The sequence below is a fragment of the Physeter macrocephalus genome, chromosome 11, assembly GCF_002837175.3.
Source record: "Physeter macrocephalus isolate SW-GA chromosome 11, ASM283717v5, whole genome shotgun sequence".
In the NCBI taxonomy this organism is placed as follows: Eukaryota; Metazoa; Chordata; class Mammalia; order Artiodactyla; family Physeteridae; genus Physeter; species Physeter macrocephalus.
In genome coordinates this window covers 114,096,630-114,111,272 of record NC_041224.1, presented here as the reverse complement: position 1 = coordinate 114,111,272, position 14,643 = coordinate 114,096,630, and the positions used below count along the sequence as shown (strand labels likewise).

General features: G+C 36.4%; 1 protein-coding gene across 2 annotated transcripts in view; it reads right to left on the bottom strand.

Moving 5' to 3' along the window:
* The window catches only part of SCFD1 (sec1 family domain containing 1), a 131,171-nt gene that overhangs the window by 35,386 nt on the left and 81,142 nt on the right, over positions 1–14,643 (bottom strand). For both annotated transcript variants that reach the window (XR_003681874.2, XM_007118118.3), the window contains exons 16-17: positions 8,646–8,716; positions 5,595–5,674 (exon numbers count right to left, since the gene is read on the bottom strand). Coding sequence is in view for 1 of the 2 variants with exons in the window: in XM_007118118.3 (XP_007118180.3) it covers positions 5,595–5,674; positions 8,646–8,716 (151 nt within the window). In the remaining variant the exon portion in view is untranslated. The remainder of the gene's footprint in view (positions 1–5,594; positions 5,675–8,645; positions 8,717–14,643) is intronic.

Below are 14,643 nucleotides of genomic sequence, written 5' to 3'. Positions count from 1 at the left end.
ATAGTGATCAAGGGATCAATCCAAGAAGAAGATATAACAATTATAAATATATATGCACCCAACATAGAAGCACCTCAATACATAAGACAACTGCTGACAGCTATAAAAGAGGAAATTGATAGTAACACAATAATAGTGGGGAACTTTAACAGCTCACTTACACCAGTGGACAGATCATCCAGACAGAAAATTAATAAGGAAACACAAGCTTTAAATGACACAATAGACCAGATAGATTTAATTGATATTTAAAGGACATTCCATCCAAAAACAGCAGATTACACTTTCTTCTCAAGTGCACATGGAACATTCAACAAGATAGAAAATATCTTGGGTTACAAATCAAGCCTCGGTAAATATAAGAAAATTGAAATCATATCAAGCATCTTTTCTGACCACAATGCTATGAGATTAGAAATCAATTACAGAGAAAAAACCGTAAAAAACACAAACACATGGAGGCTAAACAGTATGCTATTAAATAACCAGGCGATCACTGATTATATCAAAAAGGAAATAAAAAAATACCTAGAGACAAATTACAATGAAAACACGATGATGAAAAACCTACGGGATGCAACAAAAGCAGTTCTATGAGGGAAGTTTATAGCAATACAAGCCTTCCTCAAAAAACAAGAAAAATCTCAAATACACAATCTAACCTTATAATTAAAGGAACTAGAAGAAGAACAAACAAAACCCAAAGTTAGTAGAAGGAAAGAAATCATAAAGATCAGAGCAGAAATAAATGAAATAGAAACAAAGAAAACAAGAGCAAAAATAAATAAAACTAAAAGCTGGTTGTTTGAGAAGACAAACAAAATTGATAAACCTTTAGCCACTCATCAAGAAAAAGAGGGAGAGGACTCAAATCAATAAAATTAGAAATGAAAAAGAAGAAGTTACAATGGACACTGTAGAAATACAAAGCATCATAAATCACTACTACAAGCAACTCTATTACAATAAAATGGATAACCTGGAAGAAATGGACAAATTCTTAGAAAGGTATAACCTTCCAAGACTGAACCAGGAAGAAACAGAAAATATGAACAGACCAATCACAAGTAATGAAATTGAAACTGTGATTAAAAATCTTCCAACAAATGAAAGTCCAGGACCAGATGGCTTCACAGGGAATTCTATCAAACATTTAGAGAAGAGCAAACACCCATCCTTCTCAAACTTTACCAAAAATTGCAGAGGAGGGAACACTCCCAAACTCATTCTATGAGGCCACCATCAACCTGATACAAAAACCAGACAAAGATACTACAAAAAACGAAAATTACAGACCTATATCACTGATGAATATAGACGCAAAAATCCTCAACAAAATACTAGCAAACAGAATCCAACAACACATTAAAAGGATCATACACCATGGTCAATAGGATTTATGCCAGGAATGCAAGGATTCTTCAATATATGCAAATCAATCAATGTGATACAAAATATTAACAAACTGAAGAAGAAAAACCATATGATCTCAAGGAGAAAAACTCATATGAATCCAACAACACATTAAAAGAATCATACACCATAGTCAAGTGGGATTTATGCTTTATGATAAAAACTCTCCAGAAAGTGGGCATAGAGGGAACCTACCTCAACATAATAAAAGCCATATATGACAAACCCACAGCCAACATCATTCTCAATGGTGAAAAACTGAAAGCATTTCCTCTAAAATCAGGAACAAGACAAGGGTGCCCACTCTCACCACTATTACTCAACATAATTTAGGAAGTTTTAGCCATGGCAATCAAAGAAGAAAAAGAAATAAAAGGAATATAAATTGGAAAAGAAGAAGTAAAACTGTCACTCTTTGCAGATGATATGATACTCTACATAAGAAGTAAAACTGTCACTCTTTGCAGATGACATGATACTACACATAGAGAATCCTAAAGATGCCACCAGAAAACTACAGGAGCTAATCAATGAATTTGGTAAAGTTGCAGGATACAAAATTAATGCACAGAAATGTCTTGCATTCCTGTGCACTAACAACAAAAGATCAGAAATAGAAATAAGGAAACAATCCCATTCACCACTGCAACAAAAAGAATAAAATACCTAGGAATAAACCTACCTAAGGAGGTAAAAGACCTGTACTCAGAAGACCATAAGACACTGATGAAAGAAATGAAAGATGACACAAACAGATGAAGGTATACCATGTTCTTGGATTGGAATAATCAATACTGTGAAAATGACTATATGACCCAAAGCAATCTACAGATTCAATGCAGTCCCTATCAAATTACCAGTGGCATTTTTTACAGAACTAGAACAAAAAATTTTAAAATTTGTGTGGAGACACAAAAGACCCCGAATAGCCAAAGCAGTCTTGAGGGAAAAAAACGGAGCTGGAAAAATCAGACTCCCTGACTTCAGACTATACTACAAAGCTACAGTAATCAAGACAATATGGTACTGGCACAAAAACAGAAATATAGATCAATGGAACAGGATACAAAGTCCAGAGATAAACGCATGCACCTATGGTCAACTAATCTATGACAAAGGAGGCAAGGATATACAATGTAGAAAAGACAGTCTCTTCAATAAGTGGTGCTGGGAAAAATGGTCAGCTACATGTAAAATAATGAAATTAGAACATTCCCTAACACCATACACAAAAATAAACTCAAAATGATTAGAGACCTAAATGTAAGACCAGACACTATAAAACTCTTAGAGGAAAACAAAGGAAGAAGAAGAACACTCTTTGACATAAATCACAGCAAGATCTTTTCGGATCCACCTCCTAGAGTAATGGAAATAAAAACAAAAATTAAAAAATAGGACCTAATGAAACTTAAAAGCTTTTGCAAAGCAAAGGAAACTACAAACAAGACAAAAAGACAACCCTCAGAATGGGAGAAAATATTTGCACAAGAATCAACGGACAATGGATTAATCTCTAAAAAATATAAACAGCTCATGCAGCTCAATATTAAAAAAACAAACAACCCAATCAAAAAATGGGCAGAAGACCTAAACAGACATTTCTCCAGAGAAGACACAGAGATGGCCAGAAGCACATGAAAAGCTGCTCAACATCACTATTAGAGAAATGCAAATCAAAACTACAATGAGGTATCACCTCACACCAGTTAGAATGGGCATCATTAGAAAATCTACAAACAACAAATGCTGGAGAGGGTGTGGAGAAAAGGGAACCCTCTTGCACTGTTGGTGGGAATGTAAATTGATACAGCCACTAAGAAGAATAGTATGGAGGTTCCTTAAAAAACTAAAAATAGAATTACCATATGACCCAGCAATCCCACTACTGGGCATATACCCAGAGAAAACCATAATTCAAAAAGACACATGCACCCCAATGTTCATTGCAGCACTATTTACAACAGCTAGGTCATGGAAGCAACCTACATGTCCACTGACAGATGAATGGATAAAGAAGATGTGGTACATATATGCAATGGAATATTACTCAGCCACAAAACGGAGCGAAATTGAGTTATTTGCAGAGACGTGGATGGATCTAGAGACTGTCATACAGAGTGAAGTCAGAAAGAGAAAAACAAATATCGTATATTAATGCATATGTTGAACCTAGAAAAATGGTACAGATGAACTGGTTTGCAGGGTAGAAACAGAGACACAGATGTAGAGAACAAACTTATGGACACCAAAGGGGGAAAGTGGTGGGGGGTTGTGGTGGTGGTGGGATGAATTGGGAGATTGGGATTGACATATATATACTAATATGTAAAAAATAGATAACTAATAAGAACTTGCTGTATAAAAAATAAAGTAAAATTCCCCAAAAAAGAAAATGGTGAAATAAAAGCAAATTGGAAGAAAAACAAACAGAAATATAGATAATAAAACACAATCATAAACTTACAACTCAGAGATATCCCCTGTTAACAATTTGGTATATTTCTCTTCTATGCATATTTTTTTGATACACGTGAGATCAGAAGCATATTCCATCCTCTAGTCTTAAAAAAAATTATTTTAAGAAATAATCTGAAGATACTGTTGTAGAAAATTTGGAAATAAAGAAAAGAACCCAAAAGGAAAAAAATTATACTACTCGGAGTTACCCATTATTAGCATTTAAGTGAACAGAATTTTAGCTATGCAGTTATATGTATATACGTGTATGTTCATACACACACACACACACAAATGAATGGATAAATGGATAGATAATAGGGATCGTAATATAAAAAATGTCATCTAAGTTTTGGCTCAAGTGTTACCTACCCAGAGGCTTACCCTGATCTCCTCAACAAATTTAGCTAATACCCCAACAAATTAAGATCTTATCACTTAGTTTTATTTTCTTTATATCACTTAATATGGTGAATATGGTTTAACAGAACTCTGTTCATTTGTTTGCTTATTTGTTGACTTATTGTTCCCTCAACACAAATGTAAATTCAGTGAAAGTAGGAGCCTTCCATAGCATGTTTACTATTGTATTCTTTTTAAAATAAATTTTATTTATTTATTTATTTATTTATTCATTTATTTATTTATTTATTTATATTTTTGGCTGCGTTGGGTCTTTGTTGCTGTGCATGGGCTTTCTCTGGTTGTGGCGAGCAGGGGCTACTCTTAGCTGTGGTGCACGGGCTTCTCATTGCAGTGGCTTCTCTTTTTGCAGAGCACGGGCTCTAGGCGCACGGGCTTCAGTAGTTGTGGCATGTGGGCTCAGTAGTTGTGGCACATTGGCTTAGTTGCTCCGCAGCATGTGGGATCTTCCCAGGCCAGGGCTCGAACCCATGTCCCATGCATTGGCAGGCAGATTCTTAACCACTGTGACACCAGGGAAGCCCCACTATTGTATTCTTAATGTCTAGAAGAGACCCTAGTCACTGAGACAAAGGAAGTTATTTATCAAACAAATCATTGAATAGTAAACTATATTTCACTTTGTAACATAACATGGCCATTTTTCAATGGTCATTAGAATAAGCCTTCCACTACATGATTTTTAATGACTCAGTTGCATTCCTGTGGAAATGACATAATTTCAATCCTTGACATTCAGGTTGATTTCCAAAATTTGATTATTACAATCGCTTCTAAGATTTTACAACTCCAATTTCTTCTTTGGGATTAATTCTTAAGAGAAGTGCTAGGTCAAAGCTATTCTTTTAAAAATCTTTTTATACCAGCCAGCAAAATTTTGACAATTTATATTTCTAATAGTAGAGTATAAATGCATCAGTTAATTTTCCTGGATCCTTGGCACAATATTTTCTAAATCTTTGCATTATATTAATCTTCATTTCTCTGATTATTAGTGAAATTAAAACATTTAAAAAATGTTTTTGAGACATTTGACCCACAACATTTCAGTCTTTGACTTTCTCATCTCACATCTTTGAAGAAAATATAGGAAAAAATATGTCTAGGAAAGAAAGCCATCACTATTTTATATAAAGTTGTGGAAAGGGTGGGGGAGATAAAGAAATATTTATGCCATTGAATAAAAAAAATACTAAGGCACTGTTCAGTTTTCTTAGTAACATTCCCATTTTCTTGAGAACTCAACTTCCATTGTACTCTCTTAAATAGTAAGAACTGAAGAATAAAATAAAACTTACTTCCACTGTTTGATATATTGTAAGGGATTAAGGTTGCATCCAGCATCAGTTAAAGCTTTTTTGTATTGCTCCAAATCAGCCTGAAATAAGAAAAGAATCATATGACAAAAAATTTTACTTTCATGAAAGAGACCATTTTGTTTGTTGTCATTGGATTAATCAGAAAGTTAGACTAAAGGCATGAGCACCTAAGTAGAGTGGAGTGGTATCTTAAGGGAGTACCCAAATGAGCATCTGAGATAAAAATCACGTATAATGAAAATTACCTTTGACAGGCTCCCAAATCACCTATAAAGTACAGTATTTTTTCATCCCTCAGTAAGCCCAACAGAGTCAGTTTTTCCTCCACTGTTGACACAGATTGCGTGTCCTTGGGATAAGCATTAAATGAAAGATCTGGCTTGATCAAGAATATTCCAAAATTGGAAACATGAGGGGAATGACGTTGACTTAGGGGACCTGCAGATTCAATTCATCCCATCTCATATTCACTGAAGAGGTCCAAATTTATTAACTGAACAGCAGGTGTCCTACACTTTTTAAATAGTTTTCTTTCTTACTCTTTTTTTATTTCCTGATGAGTAAAGTCTAGTTGAATTCGTATATGTCATGGGAGTCTATCATCACAGTGACTCCATTATAAAAATTTAAAAGATAGAAACTTTTAAGCTCACCATCAAATCAGAGATGTTCACTACTTTGCATTTTGGGGGCTATTACATCAGTAGTCAAAATTTGTGTCAAGCCACTTAATGACCACTTAAACTTATGAAAAGACATAATTCTTACCAAAAATAAATGAAATAAAATAATGTGGTCAAATTAAGGGAAACTTTATTAAGTTTTAAAATCATATATTCTTAAGAAAATATAAATAGGCTATTAGAATCCCTTAATGGAACACCCCCATTAATGACAGAGATGTTTCTAGAAAGAAAACTATATAGTAATCCCCTCCCTTCAGTTTTGCTTTCCATGGTTTCAGTTACTGTGATCAATTGAGGTCTGAAAATACTAAATGGAAATTCCCAGAAATAAACAATTCATATTGTGTGCCGTTTTGAGTAATGTGATGAAAACTTGTGCTTTCCTGATCAGTCCTGCCCCAACCATTGACATCATCTGCTCCTGACATCTAACAAACGACATCATCATGGCTTGATGACACAGGATCATCTGAAGCAGATGATTCTCCTTCAGTCAGAAGGTCAATATTAGACTAATGCTACATCACCATGCCTGTGTCATTCACCTCACTTCATCTCATCATGCAGGCATTTTATCAGCTCACATCATCATCATAGGAAAGATGACTACAGTACAATATATTTTGAGAGACAGGCCATATTCACATAACTTTCATTATAGCATATTGTTATAATTATTCTATTTTATTATTAGTTATCATTGTTAATCTCTTACTGTGCCTAATTTATAAATTAAACTTTATCATAGGTATGTATGTATGGAAAAAAACAGTATATATTGTAGTGGGGGGGGCGTTTGGTACTCTCCATGGTTTCAGGCATCCACTGGGGGTCCTGGAACATATCTCCCTTGGATAAGGGGGGACTACTGAACTTTCTTACTGAATTAAAATAAAAGTCAAGAAATGTATTCTTAGGATAAAGCAGAATTGACCTAAAGCAAATACTGGGTTTACTTTGCTGTTTTAACATACCAAACAAAAAGAAGCCTTACAAACTACCGACATTAGAAAAATAATTGCTACCAGCAAAGGAAAGGAGTTTACAACAGCCATATCATTCTAGGTGTCATTCCCAAGTTCCTTATGCTAGTTGCTCACCGAGTAAAATTATACGAAGTTAACATTAGAAAGAGTTAACAGGTCTCTAACCCAGTAACAAGACTGACAGCAAAATCACTGCTTTCCTTCACAGTATTACCTCTACATACTTAAAAAAATTTTTTTCCTCAAAAGCAATTGATGGCTTATTACAGAAAAAGAAAACAACAAAATATCCCACAATTGACTCTTGCAGTGAGAAAAAAATCTAGAAAGGAAGATAGATTATTTTCCAATCATTCTTAGAAATTTATTCTGATATAAAAAGTAGCTTTTTTACTGCAGTACAGTCTCTCAACCTCATTTTTATATGGATCAAATGATACATGTGAATCTGAAGTTTAATCTTAGGAAATTATTGATACAATATTTATATAACTTTTGGAAATTTAGATATTTTCCTCCAAGTGACTTCTCTATATTCTATAATGGACATTAGTTTTTGTTTTTGTTTTTTTGTTTGTTTGTTTATTTTTGGCTGCGTTGGGTCTTCGTTGCTGCACGTGGGCTTTCTTTAGTTGCGGTGAGGGGGGCTACTCTTCGTTGTGGTGTGGGAGCTTCTCATTGTGGTGGCTTCTCTTGCTGTGGAGCATGGGCTCTAGGCACACGGGCTTCAGTAGTCGTGGCTCATGGGCTCTAGAGTGTAGGCTCAGTAGTTGTGGTGCATGGGCTTAGTTGCTCTGCGGCACGTGAGATCTTCCTGGGCCAGGGATCAAACCCGGTATCCCCCTGCACTGGCAGGCAGATTCTTAACCACTACGCCACCAGGGAAATCCCTGGACATTAGTTTTAAAACAACTGCAAAATATTACCAAACTTTTACTTTAGGTTAAAGCTAAATTCCTTGTAAGGAAAATAAGTATTAGTAGCTATAGCTTAAAGAAATGGAACTTCTAGGATCATCACATCATGAGAAATGATAAGATCAATCTTTCAAAAGGCAGAGCAAACTTGGTTAACTTAGTTTAGAATACTTATTTTCCAGAAATAAGAATTTTGGTCACGAATTCAGTTCATATTCTAACAACTTAAAAGTGGTGAGATATTTCATGAGTAAATAGTTCTCTTGGTGACAATAAATACTGCTATAATATTCAGCGGTAAATAGAACTAGCCTTAAGAAATTGTTTTTCTTTTAAAGGAAGGAATGAAGTAATTATTTGGTTACAGTGATTTTTACTTCTATTTTCTGAAACAAGCGAGTATTCTCCCTTCCTCCCAATAACTGAATACAGAGGACATACCTCAGAAGGTGCTTGCTGTGCACTTATGTAATAGATAAGAAACAGCCTCATTTTATCTTCTGGAGTTCCTGCTACAAAGGGGAAAAATAGATAAGGAAAAAAAGACTTTCATAATTCTGGTTGTTATGTATTATAGTCAACACTATAAACTCAAGGCATACATAAATGTGACAAGACAAACTAAGGTTCTTGATTCAAATGATTTAACGTTATAGGCACTAAATTACAACCATGTAAAACACAGATATGGAAAAAGATTAAATACTATGGGATTACAGGGATGAGCTATGGAAGCATCTCTATTCTATCTTCCAAACTGTCTATAGTGTTGTGATTTATGTTTCAGATCTAAACTCAAAAAGGGGTAGGCAGGATAATCATACAATTCTAAAATAGTACACTTCTGAGATGAAAAGGGGGATGCTAGTAATAAGTATGTAAGGACAACTGGTATATAAATGGGACTATCCTGGGAAACCAGTTGCATGGTCCCCTTAGGTACTGGGTTATGAAAACCTGCTGGCTAAAATCATCTAACTGAGCCTAAGGTCATACTTTTGAAATTGGAGCCACTAAATATACATTTCTCCCCTTTCTGAAGGGTCTATGAAGATTTGGAAAAACCATATGTCTACAGTATAATAAACACCATTGTATTATGCAGATTATATCTGTCTGAAATTTTAAGACAAAACAAAAGATTTCAGAGAAATTTCTTGCTTGCAGTGCATCCTTTGAGCTACTACTCCTATTATCCAAAGCCCGAGACTGTCCAGAGAATCCTTTTATTTCCCCCTCAGTTACTGGGTGTACTTCGATGCAAAGTGATAAGGCACTGGTCATGGTTAACTCAGTTTCACTATTCAACAAATACCAATATGCACTCTCACTTCAAAGTGTGTCCCAATACGTAAGAACTCAGAATTGTTATACTTTATTATAGAATAAAAACAAGAATAATTTTTTCAAAACATATTGACTGATGACCCACTGATTTTCTATCTTCAAATTAATCTCACTCCCTAAATATGACAAAGACTGGTAATAAAGATCAATGACAGGTTCTCCAACATTCTCATGCTTACAAATAAATACTGTATTTTAGAAATACTGGATTCAGGGTTTTGTTTAAATCCTAGGAGAAAGCTGATATTTTTGTTTTAGCAGGTAATTAGCCTCGAAGGGTTCAGGCCAAAGCTCCTACCAGCCTCTGTGAGCCGTTTCCATCATGGATTCTATTTTTAAAATGTTTGCAGTGCTACTGGGAACTGTCCCACTGCCTAGCAGCCAGTACGGGAACTTGGAGGTCATCTAGTCCTTCACCTCTCAGTCTTGGGAATGCTGTTTAGGATCAGATTCATGCACGTACAACTCAGAGGTGAGCCCAGGAATTCATAAACAACTTTATGGGGTTGCTTTCCTGAGCTCCTTCCTTCTGCAATCTCCCTGGTACTTTCTAGTTTCCTTGGCCTTCCCTTTTTAGTGCTCCAGCCAGAAAGCTTTGGCTTTAGGTACCCTGCTCCATTGTGTATTTCCTGCAACTATGACGAAGCAGTTAGAGGACAAAAAGAAAAAGAGGAACGGGGCTTGCTGTAGGCTCTTGGGACAATGGCTCCTAAGATACGAGAGAAAGGTTCCCGTCCCTCAGAGTTTTAGGGGCCTGTGAGTTCCTGCTGGTGCTTTTAATATCTGCAGCACAGAGCATAGCCTCTTCAAGCTGACGTCTGGGTCCTTTGGACATGTTCCATCATGTTTTAAGTACTTTTCTTGCTTTCTGACACAAGAAAATGGTTCAGGCTCATTTTGTACTTTCTCTCCCTGGAATCAACCATACTCCAATGAGTCCTAGTGGAAAGTGGAATATATAGGGCTAAAATTTTTACTACTGGGGAACTGTTGCTCCTAGCCCTGCTCAGTTGGCAGAGTTAGGGAATACATATATATGTGTATACACACACACACGCATATCTATGTTTATTTCTCTATTTGGCAAGTATTTAACAAAAACACCAAGTCTACATCAGCACCTCCAATTCCAATCCAATATTACTAGGGTTCATTCTAGTTTTCTTCTTTTCCATAGTTATAACTTCCATTTCTGACAGTGGGAAACCTGGCTCCCTTTTTATTACCCGATATATTTACTTATTTATCCAGTCCCCTGTATGTAACAAATATCTTATCTCTGCCACTGTCCCCTTGCCTGCATGGACGTTGTCTCCTCCACTTGGGCTCTGATTCTCTACAATGGACCCACCCACATGCCTGGCTATAATTCTCACCTCACCTGAGCCAATGTTTGGTTTGTCCTACGCAGGGTCACCCTCCTTCATCTGATAGAACTCTTATACCCTGTGCGGAACTGCTCCCACATGTGGACACTCCGCTCACTTCACTTGGACTTTGACACTTCATGCTGGATTACCAACCCTCCCTCTACTGGGTATGTGGATGCCCTTCTTATCCTGCTCAGGTTCTGACATCTTGTTCTGGGCTGAAGTGGTACTACACTGCTACTTTGCATGAATGCCTACCTTGCTCTGCTCTACTTAATGTCTTTAATAATAAATGGTTTGAGAAAGTAAGGGAAAGGAAAAAGAAAGACTCTGATTGCTTTTTTTAATGAACACACTTAATTGCTTCAACTTTACTCAAAACTTATTGTAAATAACAAGGAATAGCTCTGAAGTGATGGACTTAGATGTATTTTTCATATTTTTAATTGGAAAGTACACATATCTTCAAAATGTTATGTTCTCCCCACAAATCTAACTTTTTAAAAGCGTGAGAAATACTATGGCTTCTCAGAAGTTTTTATGAATAGAACCCTTTAATTACAAACAAGTCAAAAAAATTTTAACCTTACTTTCCAACGTGATATAAAATCTAAGGTCATACCAAAACTATAACTCAAAAAACACTATTATTTACTTGAAGAGCTTGTATGTAAAATATAAGCTAAATAGTTTACATGCTTTTTATTCATTTTTCAAAAGAGCTGAGATTTGAATTGAAAACTCTTCTGAAATAATCAAGCCTGTAAAGTTTAGAGAATTTTAGCGGCTAAAACCCTATGAAGATCTTATGATCATTATGATTGAAAACAATGATTAGATTATATTTTCTAAGTACAAATAGTTATATCTTGTTTTAAGAAAATCTAACAAACATATATTTAGATAAATATAAAGGTACTGTCTACAGGGTTTCTCTAAAAGTGAATTCCCAGGGGCCTCGGACATGAATCTGGGGTGCAGATGCCTGTCAAGCCCAGGCGGAGTCCCTGGTGCGCTGGGCAGTGAGGGTGGTGCAGATGGCCCAGCTCTGACCCCGAGGACACCAGGTCACCCTGTGCACCTCAGGCCACTGCCCTGTCCCTCCGGCAGCTCCGGGTCCCCACGGCCGCACACCAGCCAGGCAGTTCCAGGGATTTGGATGTCCGTGTCTTTGGGGGACCATTACTTCGCCTGCCACATGCCGTGCGGCTGACAGGGTCTTGGTGCTCTGGTGGGGTGTCAGGCCTGTTCCTCTGAGGTGGGAGAGCTGAGGTTAGGACACTGGTCCACCAGAGACCTCTGAGCTCCATGTAATATCAAACGGTGAAAGCTATCCCAGAGATCTCCATCTCAACACAAAGACACAGCTCCACTCAAAGACCAGCAAGCTACAGTGCTGGACACCCTATGCCAAACAACTAGCAAGATAGGAACACAACCCCACCCATTAGCAGAGAGGCTGCCTAAAATCATAATAAGGTCAAAGACAACCCAAAACACATCACCGGATGCGGTCCTGCTGACTAGAAAGACAAGATCCAGCTTCATCCACCAGAACACAGGCACTAGTCCTCTCCACCAGGAAGCCTACACAACCCACTGAACCAACCTTAGCCACTAGGGGCAGACACCCAAAACAACAGTAACTACTAACCGGCAGCCTGCGAAAAGGAGACCCCAAACACAGTAAGTTAAGCAAAATGAGAAGACAGAGAAACACACAGCAGATGAAGGAGCAATGCAAAAACCCACCACACCTAATAAATGAAGAGGAAATAGGCAGTCTACACGAAAAAGAATTCAGAATAATGACTGTAAAGATGATCCAAAATCTTGGAAATAGAATGGAGAAATTACAAGAAACGTTTAACAAGGACCTGTAAAAACTAAAGCGCAAACAAACAATGATGAACAACACAATAAATACAATTAAAAATTCTCTAGAAGGAATCAATAGCAGAATAACTGAGGCAGAAGAACGGATAAGTGACCTGGAAGATAAAATAGTGGAAATAACTACTGCAAAGCAGAGTAAAGAAAACAAGAATGAAAAGAATTGAGGACAATATCAGAGACCTCTGGGACAACATTAAATGCACCAATATTTGAATTATAGGGGTCACAGAAGAAGAAGAGAAAAACAAAGGGACTGAGACAATATTTGAAGAGATTATAGCTGAAAACTTCCCTAATATGGGAAAGTAAATAGTCAATCAAGTCCAGGAAGCACAGAGAGTCCAATACAGGATAAATCCAAGGAGAAACACGCTAAGACACATATTGGTGAGACTATCAAAAATTAAGTACAGAAAAAAAATATTAAACGCAGCAAGGGAAAAGCAACAAATAACATACAAGGGAATCCCCATAAGGTTAACAGCTGAACTTTCAGCAGTAACTCTGCAAGCCAGAAGGGAGTGGCAGGACATATTTAAAGTGAAGAACGGGAAAAACCTACAACCAAGATTACTCTACAAAGCAAGGATCTCATTCAGATTCGACAGAGAAATTAAAACCTTTACAGACAAGCAAAAGATAAGAGAATTCTGCACCACCAAACCAGCTGTACAACAAATGCTAAAGGAACTTCTCTAGGCAGGAAACACAAGAGAAGGAAAAGACCTAAAATAACAAACCAAAAACTATTAAGAAAATGGTAATAGGAACATAAATATCGATAACTACCTTATATTTAAGTAGACTAAATGCTCCAACCAAAGATACAGACTGGCTGAATGGATACAAAAACAAGACTCATACATATACTGTCTACAAGAGACCCACTTCAGACCTAGGGACACAAACAGAAACAACAGAATACACTTCCTTCTCAAGTGCTCATGGAACATTCTCCAGGATACATCATATCTTGGGTCACAAATCAAGGCTTGGTAAATTTGAGAAAAATGAAATTGTCTCAAGTATCTTTTCCGACCACAATGCTATGAGACTAGATACCAATTACAGGAAAAAAACTGTAAACAATACAAACACATCAGGCTAAACAATACAGTAGTAAATAACCAAGAGATCACGGAAGAAATCAAAGAGGAAATCAAAAAATACCTAGAAACAAATGACAATGAAAACACGATGACCCAAAATCTATGGGATGCAGCAAAAGCAGTTCTAAGAGGGAAGTTGATAGCAATACAATGTTACCTAGAGAAAAAAGAAACAACTCAAATAAACAACCTAACCTTAAACCTAAAGCAATTAGAGAAAGAAGAACAAAAAAACCCCAAAGTTAGCAGAAGGAAAGAAATCATAAAGATCAGATCAGAAATAAATGAAAAAGAAATGAAGGAAACGATAGCAAAGATGAATAAAACTAAAAGCTGGTTCTTTGAGAAGATAAAGTTGACAAACCATTAGCCAGACTCATCAAGAAAAAAAAGGAGAGGACTCAAATCAATACAATTAGAAATGAAAAAGGAGAGGTAAAAACTGACATTGCAGAAATACAAAGGATCACAAGAGATTACTACAAGCAACTCTATGACAATAAAATGAACAACGTGGAAAAATGGACAAATTCTTAGAAAAGTACAACCTTCCGAGACGAACCAAGAAGAAATAGAAAATATGAAACAGACAATTACAAACAACTGAATTGGAAACTTTGATTAAAATCTTCCAAAAAACAAAAGCCCAGGACCTGATGGATTCACAGGTGAATTCTATCAAACATTTAGAGAAGAGCTAACACCTATGCTTCTCAA